This window comes from Anabrus simplex, chromosome 1, assembly GCF_040414725.1.
Source record: "Anabrus simplex isolate iqAnaSimp1 chromosome 1, ASM4041472v1, whole genome shotgun sequence".
Lineage (NCBI taxonomy): Eukaryota > Metazoa > Arthropoda > Insecta > Orthoptera > Tettigoniidae > Anabrus > Anabrus simplex.
The window spans coordinates 662,547,757-662,570,781 of NC_090265.1; the positions used below are offsets into that span (position 1 = coordinate 662,547,757).

At 38.0% G+C, this 23,025-nt stretch overlaps 1 protein-coding gene across 1 annotated transcript in view; it reads left to right on the forward strand.

Annotated features, from left to right (window-relative positions):
* Nucleotides 1-23,025, forward strand: part of LOC136857286 (protein qui-1) — a 2,256,165-nt gene that overhangs the window by 2,126,675 nt on the left and 106,465 nt on the right. The window contains exon 17 of the mRNA XM_068225125.1: nt 17,550-17,675. Coding sequence (XP_068081226.1) covers nt 17,550-17,675 — 126 coding nt within the window. The remainder of the gene's footprint in view (nt 1-17,549; nt 17,676-23,025) is intronic.

A 23,025-nucleotide genomic window follows, 5' to 3' on the forward strand; every position in this document is an offset into this window, starting at 1 on the left:
TTGGAGAAATTTTTATTTCAAATGTGTGTCTTTGCTAAAAAAAATTTCAGTTATTGTTTAAGTTGGCTGTATACCCCTCTCTTTCCCCTTGTTTTGCACTTAACCAATCCCGAATTTCTGTTATTAATTTCTGACCAATCATAGGTATCTTCCCCCAACTTGAATATGTTGCTGTATCCTACCCAATAAAAAGTTTGTGGGAGGGTGTTTTCATTCCCCTAACCCCTAGAACCTTCCGCGAGAGGATATAAACTGCTGATTTTAGGGTCTCCGGGCCACTTCTGTTCCATCTTTCAGTGTATTAAGTACATAGCAGGAGGCGGGAAGCGCCTCTTTCCTCGGCAGCGGTCAACAACAAGGTAATGGCCGATTAATTACTTCTTTCTTTGCTAGCTCAGCAGTTTAACTCTCGGGGCGGGTTCGAAGCGTTCCACCATGTAACCTTTTCCTAAATGTAACTACTCTTTTCATATATTCTCTTTTAAAGCTACATACTGGGATAGAGAGTGCTAACCCTCTCGAGCTCCCACTCATATTGTTTTGAGGTGAACTTATTTTTCTCAACCTATTCTTCGTTAACGTAAAACAAATTGTTCTCTTCTTAAGTCACCTCTTTAGTATGGGATTAGCCCTTGTATTAACGGCCTAGTGCCAAGTAGGTCTTAATCAAAGTGTATTAGGAGTGCAAGTTCGCCTCCTCTCAAATTGTTACCTTAGAGGTCATTTAATTAACCTTCTTTTCATTTAATAGACCTCAGTAGATTGGGTATTTTACCCCTGTGTTTATGTCCGTTGAGGACAACTTGAAGGTGGAGTTTGGTGGGGCCTGGGAGAGGCTTAAATTTGAGAGCGAGTGGCTCTTTTGAAAATTGAGTGTTGTATGCCTCGTGGAGGCTTTTCAGTGTAATTTGGAGCTAGGGCTCCTAGGCATGAATGGGGTTTTCTGCCCCTCTGTTGAAACTTGTGTTTGGAGGTAAAACTGAGCTGATTGCCCAAGCATTGTGTTTTCAGGGCTCGAAGCCCAAATCCTGTAAATATTGTAACTACCCTTTGACTTGCTACTTTGTACCTGCCATGCTTGTTATTTCTTTGTTTTTGAAAAGAAAATATAACCTGGTTAAATTTTAAATTAATTTTACTTTAGTAGCTTGAGACCCGTTCACCACCCCGCACCTTCTTTCACGCATAACTACCACAAAAACACGGTAACAATTATTATTATTATTATTATTACATGACCCAAGGTAACATGTCATATTTATGGTGGGGGTAAGGGAGGTATGTACGTCTCTTGAAGAAGACAAAGTGTAGAAAAAAAAAAAGCCGGGAACCTGTCATGTGAAAAGTATTATCAGAAACGGGTTCAGTAATTAATTATCGTAAAGATCTGTTATATAAAAGACTCCTTTATCTGTTATTAATTGCTATAGGAATTTTCTTCCTCGTTTTCATTCCAATCACCACCTGTCATCTCCTACTGGCAGACGACTCTAACTTCACGAGATAAATTGGTTCCAGACAAACTCTAATGATTTCAAGATATTGATCATAAATGAGAAAGATCCTATATGTACAACGTCGTTCTTAGCTTGAAAGGCCTGTTGGCATTCGAATAGACGTATATTGAGAATCAGAAATATATCCGGGTGTCCATACGCGAGACGAACTTGTCATACTGCTAGTTCATATCGACCATAGATCTGCATTCAGCGCTGAAACCCATCTTTCCGGGCGAGTTGACCGTGCGGTTAGGGGCCCGCGGCTGTGAGCTTGCATCCGGGAGATAGTGGGTTTGAACCCCACTGTCCGCAGCCCTGAAGAAGGTTTTGCGTGGTTTCCCATTTTCACACTAGGCAAATGGTAGGGCGGTACCTTAATTAAGGGCACGGCCACTTTCTTCCCACTCCTAGGCCTCCCCCATCCCATCGTCGCCATAAGACCTGTCTGTGTCGGTGCGACGTAAAGCAAATAATAAAACATTTAAAAAAACGTCTTCTAAGTATCCAAGATCTTCGGCATTGCACCCTTCGCTTTTGCAATGGAAGAAGGCGTCCTTAAGATCACTCATCCATGGTGTATCAACTTGTACTCGGGGATGGTGATTTTATTTGTTATGTCACCGGGCAAGTTGGCCGTGCGTTTAGGGGCGCGCGGCTGTGATTTTGCATCCGGGAGATAGCGGGTTCAAATCCACTGTCGGCAGCCCTGAAGATTTTTTCCGTGGTTTCCCATTTTCACACTAGGGAAATGCTGGGGCTGTACCTTAATTAAGGCCACGATCGCTTCCTTCCCATTCGTAGGCCTTCCCTGTCCCAGCGTCGCCATAAGACATATCTGTGTCGGTGCGATGTAAAACAAATAGCGTTCTTTTTAGTCATGGTGATGGGCACCTCTATCACGTACTTGATAATACTGTTGCAGTTCTTGATATCTGGGTATTAGGTGACAAGCACGCGTTTTATTTTCTAACGGTGATCGCTAGTTATTATGTGACACGAACACGTTACATTTTGCGACTGTGATTAGTAAGTTATTAGGTGACATGGACACGTTACATTTCGTGATGGTGATCGCTGGTTATTAAATGGCATTTATTTAGTTATTTGTTTATCGTATGGAGTCGGGCCGATGCCTTCCTTCCTTCCTTGGATGTTCTAGTAAGAAAATACTGGATGGCTCCATAGGGCACACTATTTATCGTAAGCCTACCCACACAAATCGCTAATCGACGACTAAGCAAAACTCACAGAATAAAGAAGTGAAAGGAACTGCCTACCTTCCTTCCATCCACAATAACACAGATGGAATTGCTTATGTCCTCCGGAAACACACGGTGTTTACCATCGTCACAAAAATTTCTGACCGTTTAGGTAAAAACAAAGACAAATTACACCCTAGAGTGTACAAAATTCCCTGTAATTGCGGCAAGGTATATATTGGCAAAACATGCCGGTCTATTGCTACTAGTATCAAGGAACACCAATGAAATAGCCGTCTCGACCAGCCAGACAAGTCTGCAATAGCTGAGCACGCCCTATCAACTGTTCATGATGTCGTGTCTCAAGATGTTCGAGTTCTTACCCACACTAAATACTATAGGTCTAAGATTATACTGGAAGCTGTTGAAATACGTAAAAATCTTAACAATTTCAACAGTGAAACTGGCTATCAATTAAGTAAAACTTGCTTACCAGCCATTAAAAATTTACGTAGGTAGTTTTCTTCCCTGTCCTTTCACTATTGTTATTTCGTTTCCGTGTTTTTCAAATTCGTACTCTCCTCATCACGAGATGTCTCATTTTGCGCCCGGTGAGCCACTTAGCGACGAACAAGAGTACCACTTACTATAGACCAACGGTAAAGCATGATTAAATTCACACCGTCATTACTTGAGAAGTCTTGCTCATGAACAGATTATATTTCCTTCTGAAGACGCGGTGAAAAGTTCTCTGTGAAACGTAAAGAATATGACCTAGTTTTGTGACACGGCGAAAGCCACATAACATCCGTGTTTGTTAACTACTGCTATGTGTCGCTCGTAATTCTTAAGACCGGCCGAAGGCACTCACCTTTTCTGACTTGCTCTACGGGAGGTCTACGACACTCCTAATACTTCCTTTCCCGTATCCACGGGTGAAGGACCTCAGCTGATTGAGAACAAATACACAAATCAGACGCTCTCAAAAACCTAAACGCATTGATATAAAGAAATTTGACAAGCTCGAGACACGGACTCAAACAACCTTGAAGCTTGAAGAACGGATGAATGCAGTAAACAACTCGGGAACAATCAATATTGAATCACAATGGAGTGTCCTAAAGAACGTACTCATTGACACTCATTGACAGTCACTGGATATTCAAGCAGCTCAAAGAAGCAGCCATGGATGACGGATGCAATATTATAAGATATGGATGTTAGACGGAAAAAGACTTAAAAACTGAATAAAGATCAGTAGCGAAGAGTAGAACAGGGCATTGCGGAGAAAATGCAGGGAGAAAAATTAATTTTGGGTGATGGAAAGATGTAGAGAAATATAATATCTCCAGGAGAAACATGACTCCTTCAACCTCCATAATAAAATCAAGGAACTTACTGGAAAATACCGCAAGCTGTATAAAGTTATACTGAGGGATGCCAATCTTGGTGGGAGTTGAAGAAAAGCTGACGTACTCGAAGGAGTATGTTGAGAATCTGTTTAACGATGTGTGGTCAGACAAATCGCCCTGTATTGAAGAATGCAGCGAAGCAAGTCCTGATATAACAAAAGAGAAAATATTGTATGCAGTCAAGCTTCAGAAGAAAGATGAAGCTATGTATCCAGACAAGATACATACAGAAACTCTCAAACTCATTGCTCAAGGTGATGGTAGAGGCCTAAACCTGCTAACTGCATTATTCGATGCAGTATTTAAATTTGGAAAATTCCATCTGACTTGTTAAGTTCAACTTTTATTGCCATACCTATAAAAAAGCTAGTGTATCACATTGTGATAATTATTGCATGATCAGCCTAATGTCTTATGTCTTACGTATTTACCACACTCGTATCTGTGCGAATTACGAACGCCAAATTGGTCCTACTGTTTGGTTTTGGAAACGGGCTACGAACTTCTCTCTGAATGTTTTGACTCAGAGATACCTGGACATGAATATCTACGTGTACGTATGGTTTATCGACTGCCGAAAAGCTTTCGATTGCGTATCTCATGCAAAACTTGCTGAGGTTTTAGAAACTACTGGTGTTGATGCTGGTTACCTACGTATCATCACTCAGGTCCACTGAAACTAAACAGCAGAGGCCAAAATAGAGAGAAACATAACTGAGGACATAGCTGTACGTAGAGACGTGTGACAAGGCTGTGCCCTGCCCCTCTCCGTTTTAATATCCACTCTGAGGCTGTGTTCAGAGAACCTGTCTAGGATGTTGATTTAGGGATCAGGATAAATGGCAGTGTCATTAATAACACCCGCTTTTGTTGGTGAAACCGTTCTTTTAGCCAGTAATCCTGCTGATCTTCAAATCATTATTAATAACATTGTAATGGTCAGTACAGCATTTGATCTGTTCATGAATATTGGAAAGACCAAGCTGATTGTATTCTTGAAAACACCTAAGCAGGCCTCCCTGCACATCAACAACGCAATTGATCAGCAAGTGTCATCCTTCAAATATCTTGGGACTGTAGTGACTGATCATTGCGATCCCAAGAATGAAATCAAGCAGGATGGAGCAAGCCAAAAAATATTTCAACAGTATGAAGGCCGTATTCACCATAGAGATCGCAACCCTCTGCTCCGAGTTCGGATGTTGTGACGCTACGTTTTCCATGCCCTTCTGTATGGTTTTGAAGGCTTGACGTTCAGCCCCTTTACTGGAGGGGCGGATTGAAGCTTTCGAAGTGTACTTGTACAGAAGAATGCTTCGAATATCCTGGGTAGAGAGGAAGACCAATGAGGAAGTGCTAGAGAAAAGAGCTTCTAACGACCATCAAGGAACGAAGGCTCGAGTACATCGGGCTCATTATGAGAGGTGAACGATATGCACTTCTCCGACTCATCATTTAGGGGAAAACTGAAGGAAACGATCTGTGAGGAGACGGAGAACTTCCTGACTTGAAGACCTGCACCGCTGACATTGAAGAACTTCCATTGAAATCTTTCCCGCCGCTGTTTCACGAGTTATAATAATCAGTTGGAACGCCAACCTTCGTAGGGAGACGGCGTCCTAAGAAGAAGAAACAATATTACTTTTCCCCAAACTGAGACACTCAATTAACTACGAGGGCTATAAATAACGTAGTGGCACTTAGTCCAGACACACGTTGCAATGAGACTGTGCAAAATGGTGACGAATTGACATTGGTTCTAACCTATTACGTCATCTATGACACCGCGACCACCTTTTATATCAAAAGAAAATGGTCTCTTGGACTAACCAGGTGCCTAAATGCTCAAGAGACAACTGTATTGGTGGATATGATATATATATATATATATACAGTACAGTAACATATCGTAAATTTTTTTTTATTATAGAATGGACTCCACTCTACATAATAGGCTACAGTGTTGTTGAGATGGACCTCCCTTACTGTCTCTTGCACGGGGAAGCCTACATAAGACTACATGAGGTTGCTGAAAGATTTTGCTTGAGATACGAGTCATTTAATTCCTAGCAGGTTGCATGAGTTGGAGAAGGATTTTGGAGTAATATTTGACAGTAAACTTGTGTCCGATATACACATAAATAACGCTGTAAATAAAGGCTATAGAAACGTAGGATCTAATGAGAAACACGGAGTCAAAAATATCAAAGCCATTATACAGGTGTACAATTCACTAATTAGATCATCAATAGAGTATGCACCTACCGAGTGAGTTGGCCGTGCGGTAAGGGCGCGCAGCTGTGAGTTTGTATCCGGGAGATAGTGAGTTCGAACCCCTCTGTCGGCAGCCCTGAAGATGGTTTTCCGTGGTTTCCCATTTTCACACCAGGCAAATGCTGGGGCTGTACTTTAATTAACGCCACAGCCGCTTCCCTCCCACTCCTAGGTCTTTCCTATCCCATCGTCGCCATACGATCTATCTGTGTCGGTACGACGTATAGCAGTTTCAAGAAAAGTATAGGTCTATGCATCTACGGTATAGTCTGGAATTCATCATGTAATAAACATATAAAAGAAATAGAAAATGTACAAAGCTAAATTTCTAAAATATTTTTATTTCTGTATCTCTAAAACTAGTGCAAAATATGACATATAATGACTTAATAACAAATTTTGGGATAGATAAGTTGCATCCTAGGAGAACATTAACGTGTGTAAAATACTTATATAGAATTCTCAAAGGTAAAGCAAATAACCGAGAGTTACTCCACCAAATAAACGTGCATGCACAGTTTGGAAATAACAGAAGTAATTCAACTTTCTTTATTAAAATGCCAAACACAAATTACCATATGAATTCATCATCAAACAGCATATGTCAGTCAATTAATAAAATACCAAACGCGGACATATTTTACGAGGAGAGTGTCTTCATAAGCTCAGTCAAAAAGGAACTCACACAGAGAAAAGACATAAATAGAGTACCATACTTGTGTCTAGTTCTTAGATTAATTTAGATAAACAATATATATTTTAGGAGAAATTAAAATTCTCAGTTGAAACACACACTTACCACTGTCCATAGTTCATAAGTATAGTGTTGGGTTTCATATTTTATATATATTATTTATAACATTATAAAATATAAGAAATGGAAATGTTCTGTAAGTGGGAAGAAATGCCTGTTGAACAATAAATAAATAAAAATAAATAAATAAATAAATAAATAAATAAATAAATAAATAAGCGAAGATGATCCACCCCATATAACAAAAAACCTTATAATAATCCAGACTGATGTTCTGTCTGATATTATTTATTTTCATTATTCAGTACATAAATTCATGTATAAAGACAATGAATACATACTGTAGATGATGGAGGTTCTCAATGACAATATAACAGATTTTATTTGTTCAACAACAATCTGAGAGGAAATGCACCAAATCAAGTTAACATAAAAGGTACACATTTTAATATAAGTTAATGCATACTAAATTATATTCTGTGATTAACTGCCATTTATCTACAAATGGTATAAAAATAGTGACCCTATCTTTAGAGTAATAAACGAACATTAACATCTCATAGTATTGACGTCGTCTTTGCTAGAATCATTAAATAAATAGCCGCTGACGGCTACAAACTCGCTCATTTGGTAACGTTGAATCGGAGAAAACAGATGAGAGTATAATTATGATATACCTTAACAGTTACTATCTTTAACCACTCCGGCGCCATACCTGATCAATGGAAAAAGTTTCTTGCACTTTTGATATTTATATTTTACGTTGTGCAGCTGCGATTGATGAATTGCTCACCTGAAATTTTACCAAATCGTAAAGAAATGTTGCTTGTAATAAGAGGAATTTCATAAAATTATCTACGTGTAATACCTTCATTTTCATAGTTCACTACTACGCCGCGCAATGAGTAACGAAATTCTGCTACAGTTGGGCACAATACATCAGAACGAGTCGAACCAACAATGGCACTCATGGAGGAAGCGCGAGATGCATATAAATGGACCAGAATCTGTGACAGACTCATGTAATGTGAATAACCGTAGATATCTTAAATTTGTTAATTTTTATCTAGAATTTGTTTTTTTCTTATGTGTTTTATCCTCTTCCATGAGCATAAATGACCTGTTTATGTGTATTAAATGATTAAACAAAAATATTTTTAACAAATTATAATTAATTTACGACCCAGAATAATACGTATTTGGGGAAGGGAGGTTTTTCATGCCTTTTGAAGCATAAAGTGTAGAAAAAATTAAACTTTACGAGAATCAGCCACGTGGAAAGTATTATTGTCAGAATTCGATGTAGTATCGAAGCGTCGTAATGACTTTTTGCATAAGCGGCTCCTTTTTCTGTCATTAATAACTACTAATTGTCTTCCTCATTAGCATTCTAATCACTACCTGCTATCTCCTGCTGGCCTATGACTGTAATTTCACAACATACATTGCCTCTCGATAAAGCGCTAATCCATCTTAAGATATTGATCATTTCATAAGCGAACAACATTTATATGTCCCATATAAACATCCTATATATATATATATATATATATATGTGTGTGTGTGTGTGTGTGTGTGTGTACAACGTCCTCTAAACTATAAAGGTATTTTTACTGATGATATTCAATTAGAGGTTCTTTCGAGAATAGAAAACAGATCTTTAATGTCCATATTCGAGACGGACCAGTCTCATCGCTAGTTCACACCGACAATGGATGTGCATTCAGCTCTGAAACCCATCTTCTACGTATCCAAGATATTCGGTATTGCACCTTTCACTTTTGGGATGGAAGAAGGGGGCCTTAAGATCACTCGTCCATGGTGTGCCACCTTGTACTCTGGGATGGTGCTTCTATTTCTTACGTCACATTTACTGTGGAGGACAGTCTACCTCGGGAAGGAAATCTTGACACACGTGACCACCTTATCTTCATATATGCCAGCATACTGCTTCATGATCTCTACGCATCTGACAGTGATCATCGGGGTCACCTTCAACGCCACAAAGTGTGTCAAGTTAATTCAAGAAATGTTCATAGTATTATCAGAAATCGATTCAGTATTGAAGTGCCATAAAAATATTTTCCATAAGCGATTCTTTTATCTGTCGTTAAATGCTATAGGAATTTTCTTCCTCGCTAGCATACTACTGACTATCTGCGACCTTCTGCTGACCGCTGACTGTAACTTCCTAACTTTTTACCTGATAAATTTTGTATTGTGTCTCATTGTTCTTCAATATGTCAGCGTTGCGCTTGTAATTAAGCACCGGTTTACTTCGTTCAACGCCGAGATACGTGGAATATTCCATGCAAATCGTTTAACCAGCACAAATAAATCGTCTCCTGAAATATCTCTGCCACTGGTGTCCTCGCGATTCAACCAAACACAATTTACAGAGAGATATTTTATAACTGTAGAACGCCACTCATTATCACCAAGTACGAGTATCTTGAAGAATCTGTCTCTCACCCACATGAATTTGTGCCATCTGGGACAACTCGCTAACAACATCTTTGGAATTGTCCTCATGGTTTTAATAACACACATCGTGGTGTGCATTGTGGGTAACGTGTTCTACTTGCTCCAGATCATCTATGAGTACATACCTTTCAGCATCTACAGCTTAGTTATCGTGTTACTGAGGCTGGCTATGTCGTTCACCCACTTGCTGCTCATCGTCGAGGCGAGTCACTGTGCACTGGAAGAATCAGCTAGAACCAGTGTCCTTGTCAATAGATTACAACTGCTCCATCCGAACAACGAAATCCTGGATAAGTTCTCACGTCAGCTGCTGTACGTCAAACTGGAACTGACGGCCGGTCGTTACTTCTCCACGGATCGTTCTTTGTTTGTCACGGTGATGGGCACCTCCGTCACGTACTTGATAATACTGTTACAGTTCTTGATATCTGGGTATTAGGAGACAAGCACGCGTTATATTTTGTAACGGTGATCGCTAGTTATTATGTGACATGAACACGTTACATTTTGTAACAGTCATTGCTAGTTATTATTTATTTAGTATTAATCAGATACAGGTTCGAAGTACTCCATTTTACACTGACTGTAGAACAGAATAAAATATTAATAGTAAGAAAAAAAACAATAAAATTTAACAAAGGAGGGACTCAATATTAAGAAATTCATTAGATAGCAATTAACAAATAAAATAAATAACAAGTCGAGAATGTAATGTTCTGGCCACGTTGTCAATAGAGAATCGAGAGCTTACTCTTTTAATATACGTTTCCGTTTGGCTTTGAAGAGGTGGTAGGGAATGAAGATGTCAATTTCGTGCAGGGCATTTGCTGTTGTGGGAAGGCGAGAGAATATGGAGCTTCGCTAGAGTGTTAGGCGCACAGAATGAATATGGAACAGTGGTCTATTTCGGATCCTACGTGAAAGAACATGTAACAGGAAATGATGTAACAAAGATGTGCATTTAATAATACCGTGAACAGTTCAGTGAATAAAGCAGAGATCTGTGTACTGTAGACGTTTACTGAGGTCCAAGATGTTGAAATATGACAGAATGTGGTTGGTGCTATATTGTCTCAGGTCGGCTTTCACAATGTAGAGGTGGGGGTATAAATATGAGATACCGAAGTTCTGGTCCCTGGGTGTTAATTACATCTATCGCACTACCCGAGTAACTACGTGCTTGAGGTCTGTAACCATATATTTCAGCCGGCACCATGCTTTCTTGAGAACTAGTGCTATGACAGCGTGTTATTGTCTTCGGAGCAACTAAAATGTTTTGTAATGTGGATTTCATGTGCTGTTTTCATTATTTGGCTATGTAATTTCTCTACAAGCACATAACGCAAGCTAAACTACATTAAATACAGTATTAGAATGTAGTTGTAAATTACGCATAGAGTGTGGCATTCCTTGTGAGTTGCTAAGGTTAATTGAAATGATCAGTTGGAAGCAATATGAGACACTAAGATGGTTGTATTATGAGCTTGTCCCATATTTCTACCAGGTATTAAAAATGAGTAGCTTTGTGAGTTCAAAGAGTGGAGGACTTGACTTCTACTGGCTCACCACCGATAGAATTAACTTCGTCAAACTGCCCAACTACCTCTGGCACATCAACATCTGTAAATATGCCTTGTGTTGCATCACCTCAAAGAGCAGAAATTATTTCCGAGCACTCAACCATTACTACACTTCCACCTCAGCACAAAATGCAGCACCGTCCACTCCAAGTAGTGCCGTCATCCCTCGCTATATCTTGCCACTTCCTGCAGTTGTAAGACAATCACACCATGGATGCAAATCAGGCAAATCAGATATAATAAAATCACCCCCCTTCTAAAACAACTTGGTTCGTCCTGCATCAAAACCACCACGACCTCGTCATCTAAAAGGGGCAAGTTACGAGATCACAGCAAGAGGAAAATTGTACACATCCCCGATGAATCTTCAAGTGATGGTCCTATCTCTATCAGAGGTTCAGACCCAGGCAAGCGACGTCCAGATTCCCAGAATGCTCATTGTATGTTTTGTGACGATGGGTTATCTGATGACTCTAGAACTATGGATCCACTGTCTTGTATGTAAGATATGAGCTCACAGTGATTGTGCGGACCCAGAGAATGAAAACTATGTGAGCCGGTTAGTTCCAAAACTCAACATGTCAACAAAAATAAATAAATGAGATATTTTATGTGTCGTGATGTTTGGGGATCTCTATTTAACACGTGATAATATTTTGTTTCGTAACTATTCTTATTCCTCAGGTATTAAACCTTAACTTTTCAGTTCTGTTCCAAACCTGAATATGTCCACAGCCTGTTCAGTTCCATAACTTGACATGTCCAAAGGAACCTGGTAACAGAAGGAAACTTATTGTTAATTGTTGCTGTTAATAACGCGCAGTTCCATGTATGTACAGTGACTTATATAGAGAATCCTGTGTGCAGACTCGCGAAGCTTTTATAACTAGTGAAATGGTTAGTGAGCAAGAGATTACAGTCTGTGAAAAGAGCATTATAGTTGCCGAGCCAGGACCTTGTAAGAAAAGATCAAGAAATATTCGTACATCAGCGTAGATATAACAGGCCGACTGCAAACGAGATCAAATTATGATGGGTATGTTAAGTAAATGGTTGAAAAGTGACGCTCCAAATCACATGAAAAGAGTACTTGTAGTTTTTGCGGTACTAGCACATTCTTTTCTTCCCCTGACAGAATATGTAGTTGCAGTGAAAAATAAGTCCAAAGAAGGGAAATAATTCTGCAATGAGGGTATTATAGAGACTTGTTCAGAAATCTGGAACTGTATTCTGTCCCGATAACTGCTTTAATTGGATGAAAACAGTCAGTGAAGTTTTAAAACCACATTCTATCTTACATTTCAAATTTGCTCCTATGAAAAGATTCATCATACAAAGGAACAAGACCACAGTAACTATTCGGGGCAAAGCAACATAGTTCACAAACCACGGGGGAGCCAAAAGGTGTTTGCAGAAGAGGTTAGACCATAAACCAAATTTTTTGTGAACCAATACAGCTTGGAGTTTTACCTAAAGTTACAAAAGTCAATGACGTTGTATTTCAAATCAAATAAAATCAAAATACTTTATTTGCAAATGAGGTGTCTACCTCGGTGGCAAATGGTAGACAAAATTACATTGTTCTCAAGCACTAAATTTTATATTAAAAAGAAAAGAAGACATCTTCCTAAAATACAGTATTATACAATTTACATTAACATTTTTTCTAATAGCACACAGCTCATCCTTAGTAAATTTATATTATTTCAAAATTCTACTCATAACATCTTCTGTACTTACACTCGAAAAGCATTATGGTAGTGAATGGGAATCTAATCCAGATCTCAGCATCTACAAGGAACTGGCAAATTCTACACAACTGAACTTCCAAGAACAGGTAGAACAACATGAGAAGGAAGATGAGCCAATGATTGACAGTGATGCTATTTGAAAGTCTTCTCCAAGAAGACAATATTAATTTACTCTTAATGTCGAAGTAATCATTGATATTGAACATTTTCACATTTTTCCCATTGTAAAATATGGCATTGTCTTCAAATAATAGCTATCTAAAACTTAGCGTCAAAATACGAATGTTTAGTTGTATTAAGTCTGCAAATGTCCTCAGAATCTATTCCAAACCATATTGTGTCGATTGTTGTTTGTTCCAAAACTGAACATGTCCACTTGTACTTTCCTATAATCAACATGACCAAACAACTTTCTTTATTATTTAGCTCTAATGAAATCCTACATTATTGTCATTGTTCTCATTTCAATCACAATTGCCTTTATTGCCTTTACCACAATACACTATTCTATCGGTTTAATCCCGATATTAATGTTGATAACAGTTTCATTTCTTCTCAATTCACTTTAATATGGACATGTTGAGTTTTGGAACTAACCGACTCATGTAAGGGATTACTAACAATTTATCATTACACGTTAGTAATACAAGATTGTGTAATTTTTCGCTTGTGTTTCAAGTTTGTTTTTCATATCAGACAGGTATGCCTTTGCTGGCAGGACCTAGTGTTTACAATGCACTATGTCTTCTGGTATGGGCTAGAGCAATTTTGTTACTTTCATTGATCTGTCTCAGCTTTATCCTTGGCTTTGACAAAATGAAAGTGACTGAGGTATGAGTGATGCTAGTAATGCCATTCCTTCTGCAGCCAGTCCCTGCTATGAATGGTGTGAAAATATTGCTCATAGGGTCGGTTGGTGCATGCATTTCAGTGGGCTTGGCAGACTGATGTGTAATAGCAACTTCTGGCTCGGTGAGGAAAGCAACGGGAAACTACCTCACTCCTCATTTCCCTAGTACGCCTCTTCAGTGATGCCTAGGCCATCTATGACAGCTGATGGCGGATCTGTTGAGGATCCAACCAGCCTTCGGGCTGAGGACTAAACATACATACACATCAGACAGGTGTCTCATATTACTACCCATGTTCAGAAATGCTAGAAACTCGCCTTTGTAACAATTTATCTAAATAAAATTAGTATGGTAATCTATACATAAATTACATTTATTTCTCTACTTTCCACATAGAATTTAATTTCCGTAAATGTTAACCATTCCGCACTGCTTACCTTGTAACGAAATTTATGATAAGAAAACAAAATGAGTATCTCATATTTCTACTTTCTCCTATACGCAAAGAATGAGAATACGCAATTAATTTTATTGACATATGTGGGGGCAACTGAAGACAAGATAGGGGAGCAGAAATCAATGATAGCAAGAACATAAGTACAGAAGTATAATTTAAGAGCGTTTCGAAGCCACCACTTGAACTGAGAAGGCCAGCGCTCTACTATAAAGCTGAGCTAGTCAGCCCCGGCAAATGACCCTGATTTTTTTATGCGAATTCGTACGAACTTACTCCTTGGATAGTGAATAACTTAAAACGTATGTGTTTGTGGGGCATAATGTACAATAATTACCACAAATTATAATAAATTCAAATGAAATTAATATTACATGAATATAAAGAAGGAACATGAATGTAATATGCAATGTACTTATCCCAAATGTTATATTTGTTGCTGGTATCTATTTAAACTATTTTATTATTTCTCAAAAATTTCAGAAAATCTGAACAATTTCCAAGAGACCTCATGATATGGGGTTTAACTTCGTTTATATCAAAAGAGAAATTTAGTTTGACCGGGCGAGTTGCCCGTGCGGTTACGGTCGCACAGCTGTGAGCTTGCATCCGGGAGATAGTGGGTTCTAACCCCACTGTTGGCAGCCCTGAAGGTGGTTTTCTGTGGCCCATTTTCACACCAGGCAAATGTTGGGACTGTACCTTAATTAAGGCCACGGCGGCTTCCTTCCCATTCCTAGGCCTTTCCAATCCCATCGTTGCCATAAGACATCACTGTGTCGATGCGTCGCAAAACAAATAGCAAAAAAAATTAGTTTGCTATCATGAATTATTCCAAGATCTTCGACCTGAGTAACAGCCGTCAGTGGAGCGCAGTTTATTTTTATACCTGTGGGTAAGCTCACGTTCATTTAGACAGATCGACAGTTTTCAACATTAATTTTTGATAAAAATTATTATTAAAAATAGTCAAAAATTACCAGTGTTTTCTCCCCTGTACGGCATGGACTCATCAGTTGAATATTGGACCTTCCCATGACAATGGCCGGCTAGCACGCCGGTAGCGACACCACTGCAACCTATCCTGTTATGAGAACAATACAGTGCCGACAGAGATGATTAAAAAATCCTCCTTTTGGGCCGCCAGACGCGACGTTCAGCCACGAGGAGATAGAACCAGGGAGTACAACTCGCTTTTGGCGATTGAAAGGATAGTTTTAACGTAGACTTACGTTCCTCGAAACTTGTAACACGCTTTTATTGTTTGGATAAAACGCGTATATCGCCGAGATTATTTAACTTACGATTATGTTTAGTGTCTCAATTGACAGATATGAGAGGACGCTACCTGTTTCAAAATAATAATAATAATAATAATAATAATAATAATAATAATAATAATAATAATAATATTTAAAATATGAAGATTGGCGGAGATCTATCCAGCCGTATCGCCGTAATTGTGGAACAAACAAACAGACACGAAACATAAAAACCACAGATACGGTCTTGAGTTGACCTAAAACGGATAAATATCTGAAAAATTGGCAAAACAAACGAAATAACTGACAGCGGACACGCTACAACTTTTTAAAAATATATATACATCGAGTTGAGCCTCTATGGACTGCGTGGTAACAACCAACTTCATTTTAGTGTCTAGGTCTTGTTCTTGTTCCGGCTTTGACTTCCTGCCAGTATCTTCTGAGACCAGCGACGACTCACTGTTTATGCTCTTCAGACAGAGGTCCTTTCCGTCTTCTGGAAGTTGATGCCATTTTGAAACCTTGATAGTTGTTCGTCAATCTTCTGAATGCGTTCCTGTCATGAATTTCTTGGTCTGAAATACCAACCTGCCTCAGATGTTTTTCGCATTCCTGGAACCATCTCGGCCTTGTTGCTTAGATTGAATAAAATTCCATATTCTTTTTGTTAGTCGATCATCAATCATCCTCAAGAGACGACCGTAAAATAATAGCCGTCTCTTCTTAACTGACGCTATGAGAGGTTCTGTTTGCTGTACAACTTTATTTACTGTATATAGATAAGGACGGACATGTTTATAAATGCAGACTTTTATTTCGAGAGTTATTGCTTTGAAACAGTACGACATATCGAAAAACGGATTTCACCATCAGACGCCTCCTTTAGAGAACATGGTTGGTCCTATGACATTTTCTCCTATCTGCAATATTTTTGGGTTGGATTGAGTTAGAATCATTGAATAGGGTGAAATTTGAGGGTTGGATTGAGTTAGAATCATTGAATAGGGTGAAATTTTATACAGCTTTCACATATTTTTTTTTTTTATGCTCATGTGACAGCTGGAATCAGAAAATTTGGCTAACATATGGCCACTGGTCGTGTAAATGTGCGTGCCGAATGTGATGATTCTATCTTTCCTATAAATGTGTCAAACGATAACATTTACGTGTAAAAAGTACAAAAATTAACTTGAAATGAAGAAATACAGCTCTAGTTCACGTATAGGGGTTAGAGATACGACAAAAAGTCATAGGACCAAAGTTGTAGATCTCTCCAAGTTGAACGGCGATTGTGCTATCTGTTTTGTGATACGACTCGTCGTTTAGCCACCAATCGTCCCGAAACGAAGGTCTGCACCGTCATTAAAATTACATTCATACTTCGATATTTTTCGGGTATAAAAGTTATACATTTGAACAGCTTGGAATTTTTCCTCAAAGAAAGGTGTGTCCATATTTTGGGATTAGCATTCGCATACATACGGAATAATTAAGGAAGAAAGTAATACAGTTAAGGAAGTTGAAATTAATAGAAAATAGGATTATAACTGAGGACAGTCGTACAGGACAAATATGTAAATACCAAGTGGATGTATTTGAAAATAAAAAGCCCCTCAATAAATGTTGATGCTATGAGTTATGGATATAAGAAGATGATAACAGAGGAGAAATTTAAGTGCAGGGGTTCTTAGATAAACAGATATTTATATAGATGATATGAAAGTATTAAAATAAATTAAGAACCGGATTACTCTTAAACTATCCCTGGTGTATGAAAACTAAACCCAGTTTTAAATTCAGCATTAAAATTTTTATAAGAATTACACATATTTCCTCCAGAAATAGGATTTTTTAACTCTTTTATTTTATTTTTAGTACAATGTTATCAGCTGTAAGAGAATTTCAGACCTTGAATTTGATAAAAGTTGTCAAATAAGAGATTTGAAAAAATTAACAGGTACATTTATTTCAGTTCTTCATAGATCTTTGTAAGTTGCTGGAGATGAAGACCTATCTGTCTTTTCAGATGATAGTGGAGATTTGGTCAGTCACATGATCACCTCAGCTATGGCCTGGTGTGATGGGTTCACTGCACCGCTGTTGGTTCCTCTCAATGGCTGGTTACAACCTCCCCTTCCTTTGCAGATTAAAAGTGAGTATTCTCATAAAATTTTCAAATTTCTTCTCAAGATAACCAGTAATGGTACTGTTACTGTAACAGAGGAAAGAAAGGGGTCCCACAATGATATAATAATTAATAAAGGTACAATTTCTGTGTTAATATTCTTTTCACTAAGGTTTAAATGATTATTCTGACCATGAAGTTGTTAAAATGGAGTCTAGATTTATAGTTTCTCTACCATGTAGTAAAGAGAATATCAAAATGGTAGCTGTGTTCATAGAATTATTATTATTATTATTATTATTATTATTATTATTATTATTATTATTATTATTATTATTATTGATGTAATAAATCTCTCTCTTGTTATGGAGATTATACTATGAAAACAGGATTTTTAAATTTAGTAATGGATCACAATCCATAGAGCCTCCGTGACCCAGACAGTAGTGCGCTGACCTCTCACTGCTGGATTCCATCATTCAAATCCTGGTCACTCAATGTGAGATTTGTGCTGGACAAAGTGGAGATGGGACAGGATTTTCTCCATGTACTCCAGTTTTCCCTGTCTTCTTTCATTCAAGCGACACTCTCCAACATCATTTCATTTCATCTGTCAGTCACTAATCATTGTCCTAGAGGAGTGCAACAGGCTTCGGCAGTCAGCACAGTTCCTATCCTTGCTGCTAGATGGGGGCTTCATTCATGCCATTCCTGACCCGGTCGAATAATTGGAAACAGGTCGAGGATTTCCATTTTTCATCAAAATTCATCTCTTCTCAGTCCCCAGTGAGTTTGTAAAGCTAACCACTCAACCCCATCAAGTGCCCTACAAGGGCCTTCTTAGCCTGTACAGAAATGACTTTGCTTTGGCTTCATCAGGAAGGCAAGCATCAACACTCATTGAGGGACCATCTTAACAGATCTTCAGTTGTGATGCAGAAGGTGTAAGACAAGATAGATTTAAAAGAACAGGGATTGTTGAGGAGAGCGTCTATCTATTCAAAGGTTACAGTGCACTAAGATGTTGAGATTGTCCTTGTAAATGAAATGGCGTATGGCTTTTAGTGCCGGGAGTGTCCAAGGACATGTTTGGCTCACCAGGTGGAGGTCTTTTGATTTGACTCCCGTAGGCGACCTGCGCGTCATGATAAAGATGAAATTATGATGACGACGACACACACACCCAGCCCTCGTGCCAGTAAAATTAACCAACGATGGTTAAAATTCCCGAGCCTGCCGGTAATCGAACCCGAGATCCCTGTGACCAAAGGCCAGTACGCTAACCAGTTAGCCATGGAGCCGGATATTGTCCTTATCATTTTGTGTTTTCATGGTTGTTCTTGTCTTCTATTTCTATTGTTCCCTCTTTTTACACTGACCTGTCATTGTATTCATCCCATTATGGGTTCCTATTCATGTTTCTATCTGTGTATGAACATTTTGTTCGGTATTTGTTCTATGCTTTATTATCGTGTCATACACTAGCAATCTAAATCTGCTTCATATGGGAACAGTTTTCAATTTATGGTGATAGACATTATAAGATTTCCTTGTAGATAGCACTAGCTGTTCTCCTCTTGATGTGTGTACATAGTTCAGTGTGATGTGTATCCAAGGCCTTTATTGTCATCAGCCTGTTAGTACAATCCTTTCTCCCCATGCAATATTTAAGCCATTCCTGTGCTTTCACTAAAATTACAATATGGTAATGCCTAAACCATACATTTCAATTACACATATGTACATTAATGGGTATTATCTTAATAAGATTAGGTAACTAATTTCAAAAAATGACTTCTAATGTATGATTTTTTTTTTTGCTACATATTATAACAGCTAGGTGCATACTATCTCAAGACACTCCTGTAGAGCATTTTACGCTGCCTGACAAAAAAATTAAAGAAGTAATGGCCGGATGTCAATGTAACTTTATACACGTACACACCATCGGCGGGTATGTAAATTATTAGAGTTGCAATTCTCCTTGACAGGTAGAATGGCTACCAGAATGTATTAGTGTTGTTCATGTTTAGTGTTGTTACCAGGCCTTATGGGGTATATAAAGGACATGAACAGCATCAGATAGTCCTATAGTATCACACTCCCACTCCTCCCTGCTTTCTCTTCTTAGAACTAATAGCATGTCAGAGGCACTCGGGGAAAGCGGACTCCCCTCCGCCCCACCCCCCAAAAATCAGATGTTGAGTGATTACTGCGAAGGACATGGAGATGCCGCATACTTATGTGTGACAGTGTTGTCGGCACCTGACAGCAGTGGCGTGTGGTGAACATATTCATTACCCCAGCTGAAAAAATGTGTTTTAAATATAAACAATTGTAATCCCACTACACTCTCGAAAGTCAACATTACCATTTTAATAAGGCTGCATTTTTCATGGAAAGGTCTACCTGAGAAAGATCTTTCAAGAATATTTTCAATCATACTCCCACATACTTCCAAATCGATACTCACGGCAGTGACAACACCATAACTTAATCTATAGCAGATTTTATACAATGTACTTACAGTTTCATCTGGTGATGCTTCGTGATAGTACAGACATGGTTTTCACAAAAATACACTGAGACTATTTGTTTCTTACTTAAAAAGCCTAATCTGAACTGAATCAGCAAAATTTAACTGGTATTTTACCGTCGCCAAAGTTTTATAGTTTCACTTGTATACCGAGTGTACGTGCATCAACGACAAATGAGGGAAAATATTCGTCACGACATATAACACACTATATATTAATGAAGAATGCCACAGAATTCATGAAACCTTCACGTATAATCCAAGAGGAACACTGCAAAAATTCACCATATACCATCATTTAAAGTTAAGAACTTCATTTTGGTCTGTATTGAATCTAGATTTACACTATAAACTGAGGATAATTATGTCCACCTTTTCAATACAAATACAATGTGACGTCATTAATACATCACCTTTCAAAAAATTAGGACCGGTTTCGGCATTATTTGTATGCCATCATCAGCCATAGGAAACTTTGTGACAAGGCTTAAGTACAATATTAACATGACATACAACATAAATATATATAAAAATTCACCATATTCTTACATAACTATTAAAATTTTTTGGTGTACTCCTTTAAACTTAAGATTAAAATTGGTAGCATATTATATGCAACATATTATGACTTATTACTTCTATACAATTTTTGACTAAAGTTAAAGCTTTTTTCAGGTTCTTTAAATATTACAAAATGCTGATTTAGCATCCAGCCAAACTTATCATTTTACTCGATTTGTTGTTAAATAACCAAAGTGCATTAATGCAAGACATTGAGTTACCAAAGACTTGTACTGTAACATATCTCTACACCTAGTACAAATAGATTACTGTTTCCAATTTGATAACAGGTGAACTCATTTTAATACATGTCAGTTTTAGGTATTTTTGACCAAAATGCACAATTGCCTTTAAACGCCTAGTAGTTATAAAAAAATTTCAAAGATTAAAACAAAATTTAAAAAAATAAAAAAAAACTGGATTCTAAATCAGCATTTTGTAATATTTAAAGAACCTGACAAAATCTTTAACTCTAGTCAAAAATTGTATAGAAGTAATAAGTCATAATATGTTGCATATAATATGCTACCAATTTTAATCTTAAGTTTTAAGGAGTACACCAAAAATTTTTTTTATAGTTATGTAAGAATATGGTGAATTTTTATATATATTTAAGTTGTATGTCATGTTAATACTGTACTTAAGCCTTGTCACAAAGTTTCCTATGGCTGATGATGGCATACAAATAATGCCGAAACCGGTCCCAATATTTTGAAAGGTAATAATCACATTGTATTTGTATTGAAAAGGTGGACATAATTATCCTCAATTTATAGTGTATACACCATCATCACAGACAACCAAATACAAAATAATGTTACTTCATGCTTAGCTGTGTGTTCATGCCTGGCAACCTAAATATTTTTCTGCAGCTATCGGAAAACATACTCTACACGTGCCATCAATGAATTGCTCAAAAAAACTGTATACATGCTGAAATATATTCTTCTGTAATATAATTTATTTCATAAAATGGCTCTTTTTTATTAGCAAGATGATGTGTAAGTGGCTATACTGTTAACATATTGATATTTTGCTTAGGCGCTGAACACTTCGAGTGTCAAGTATTAAAACTAACATACCTTTCCCAAGCTAGCTGGCCTGTTACCGTAAATTGCTGTTGGGGGAGGGCACACAGCCGTGCCACGCCCCGCTCCAGTCCCAAAACAAGGAAGCTTCAAGTGCATGCGTCAACCAAGCGACTTAAATTTCACTGGGGTAGCTCTCATTTGCGCCGGCAAGGAAACTCAGCTTGCTGGAGAAGCTGAACTGCGGTAGTGTGACCAGATTGTTGAGACAGCTGTACTTGGCTTGGCTTAGATCTTCTCAATTTTTTAAACATTATAAAAAGAGTTCTAAGGAATAATTAGAAAATGTTAATATGAAGTTATTTATCCCAGCAGCGCTGGGGTAGATGGGGTTCAGTGCACGCCACTGCCTGACAGAGTTTGAAAGGGGCCAGATTTTGGGTCTCCATTTGGCCAGCTGGTCAAATTGTGAAATATCCAGATTTGTGGGACATTCTGATGTGACAGTGGTCCTGATGTTGGACTGCATGGGAACGTGAGGAGAGGCATAATCATCATCAAGGTTCCAGTCGACCATGTCTTAGCATCACAAGGTCGGATCACCGTATTGTGCATCAAGCACATTGTAACCCCTTCACATCTGCGTCTGGCATCCGAAATCAAGTAATGGACTCCGAGCAACATTCTGTACTACCCCACACCAGCAGCAGGCAGACTAGGGAATTACAATCCCATTCATAGGCTGCGGCTAACACCACAATGCAAACGGCTGCATTTGGAGTGGTGCCTTGACCAGGAAGCATGGACCGCTGATTAATAGTGTCACACTGTATTAACACACAACAGAAGAGAGTATAAATGATCCACCTGATATCAATACAAATTATGTTGTTAATACAAAATCACAACATTTTTATTAGGGACCGGTTTCGATGTCTTTGGACATCATCCTCAGCCATGACAGGTTAGATGAACAAAGATATGTATCTTACAATACAGAATATAAACCATTAATAATGAGATAATATAAAATGGGAGAAATATACAACATGATGCTCAAGAATCATTTTTACGAAATGTACGAGTTAAAACTTGATGGTCAGACAATAAAATAGGAATGAAAATGTTATCACTAGTTTAAAAAAGTCTTTGCCATTATGTGATGTCTAAAAGTTTTTGAGCATGGCATAAATAAAAGAAATTTTGACGTCTGAAAGTTGACGTAAATTGTTGTTCCTCTGTAGAAAAATTG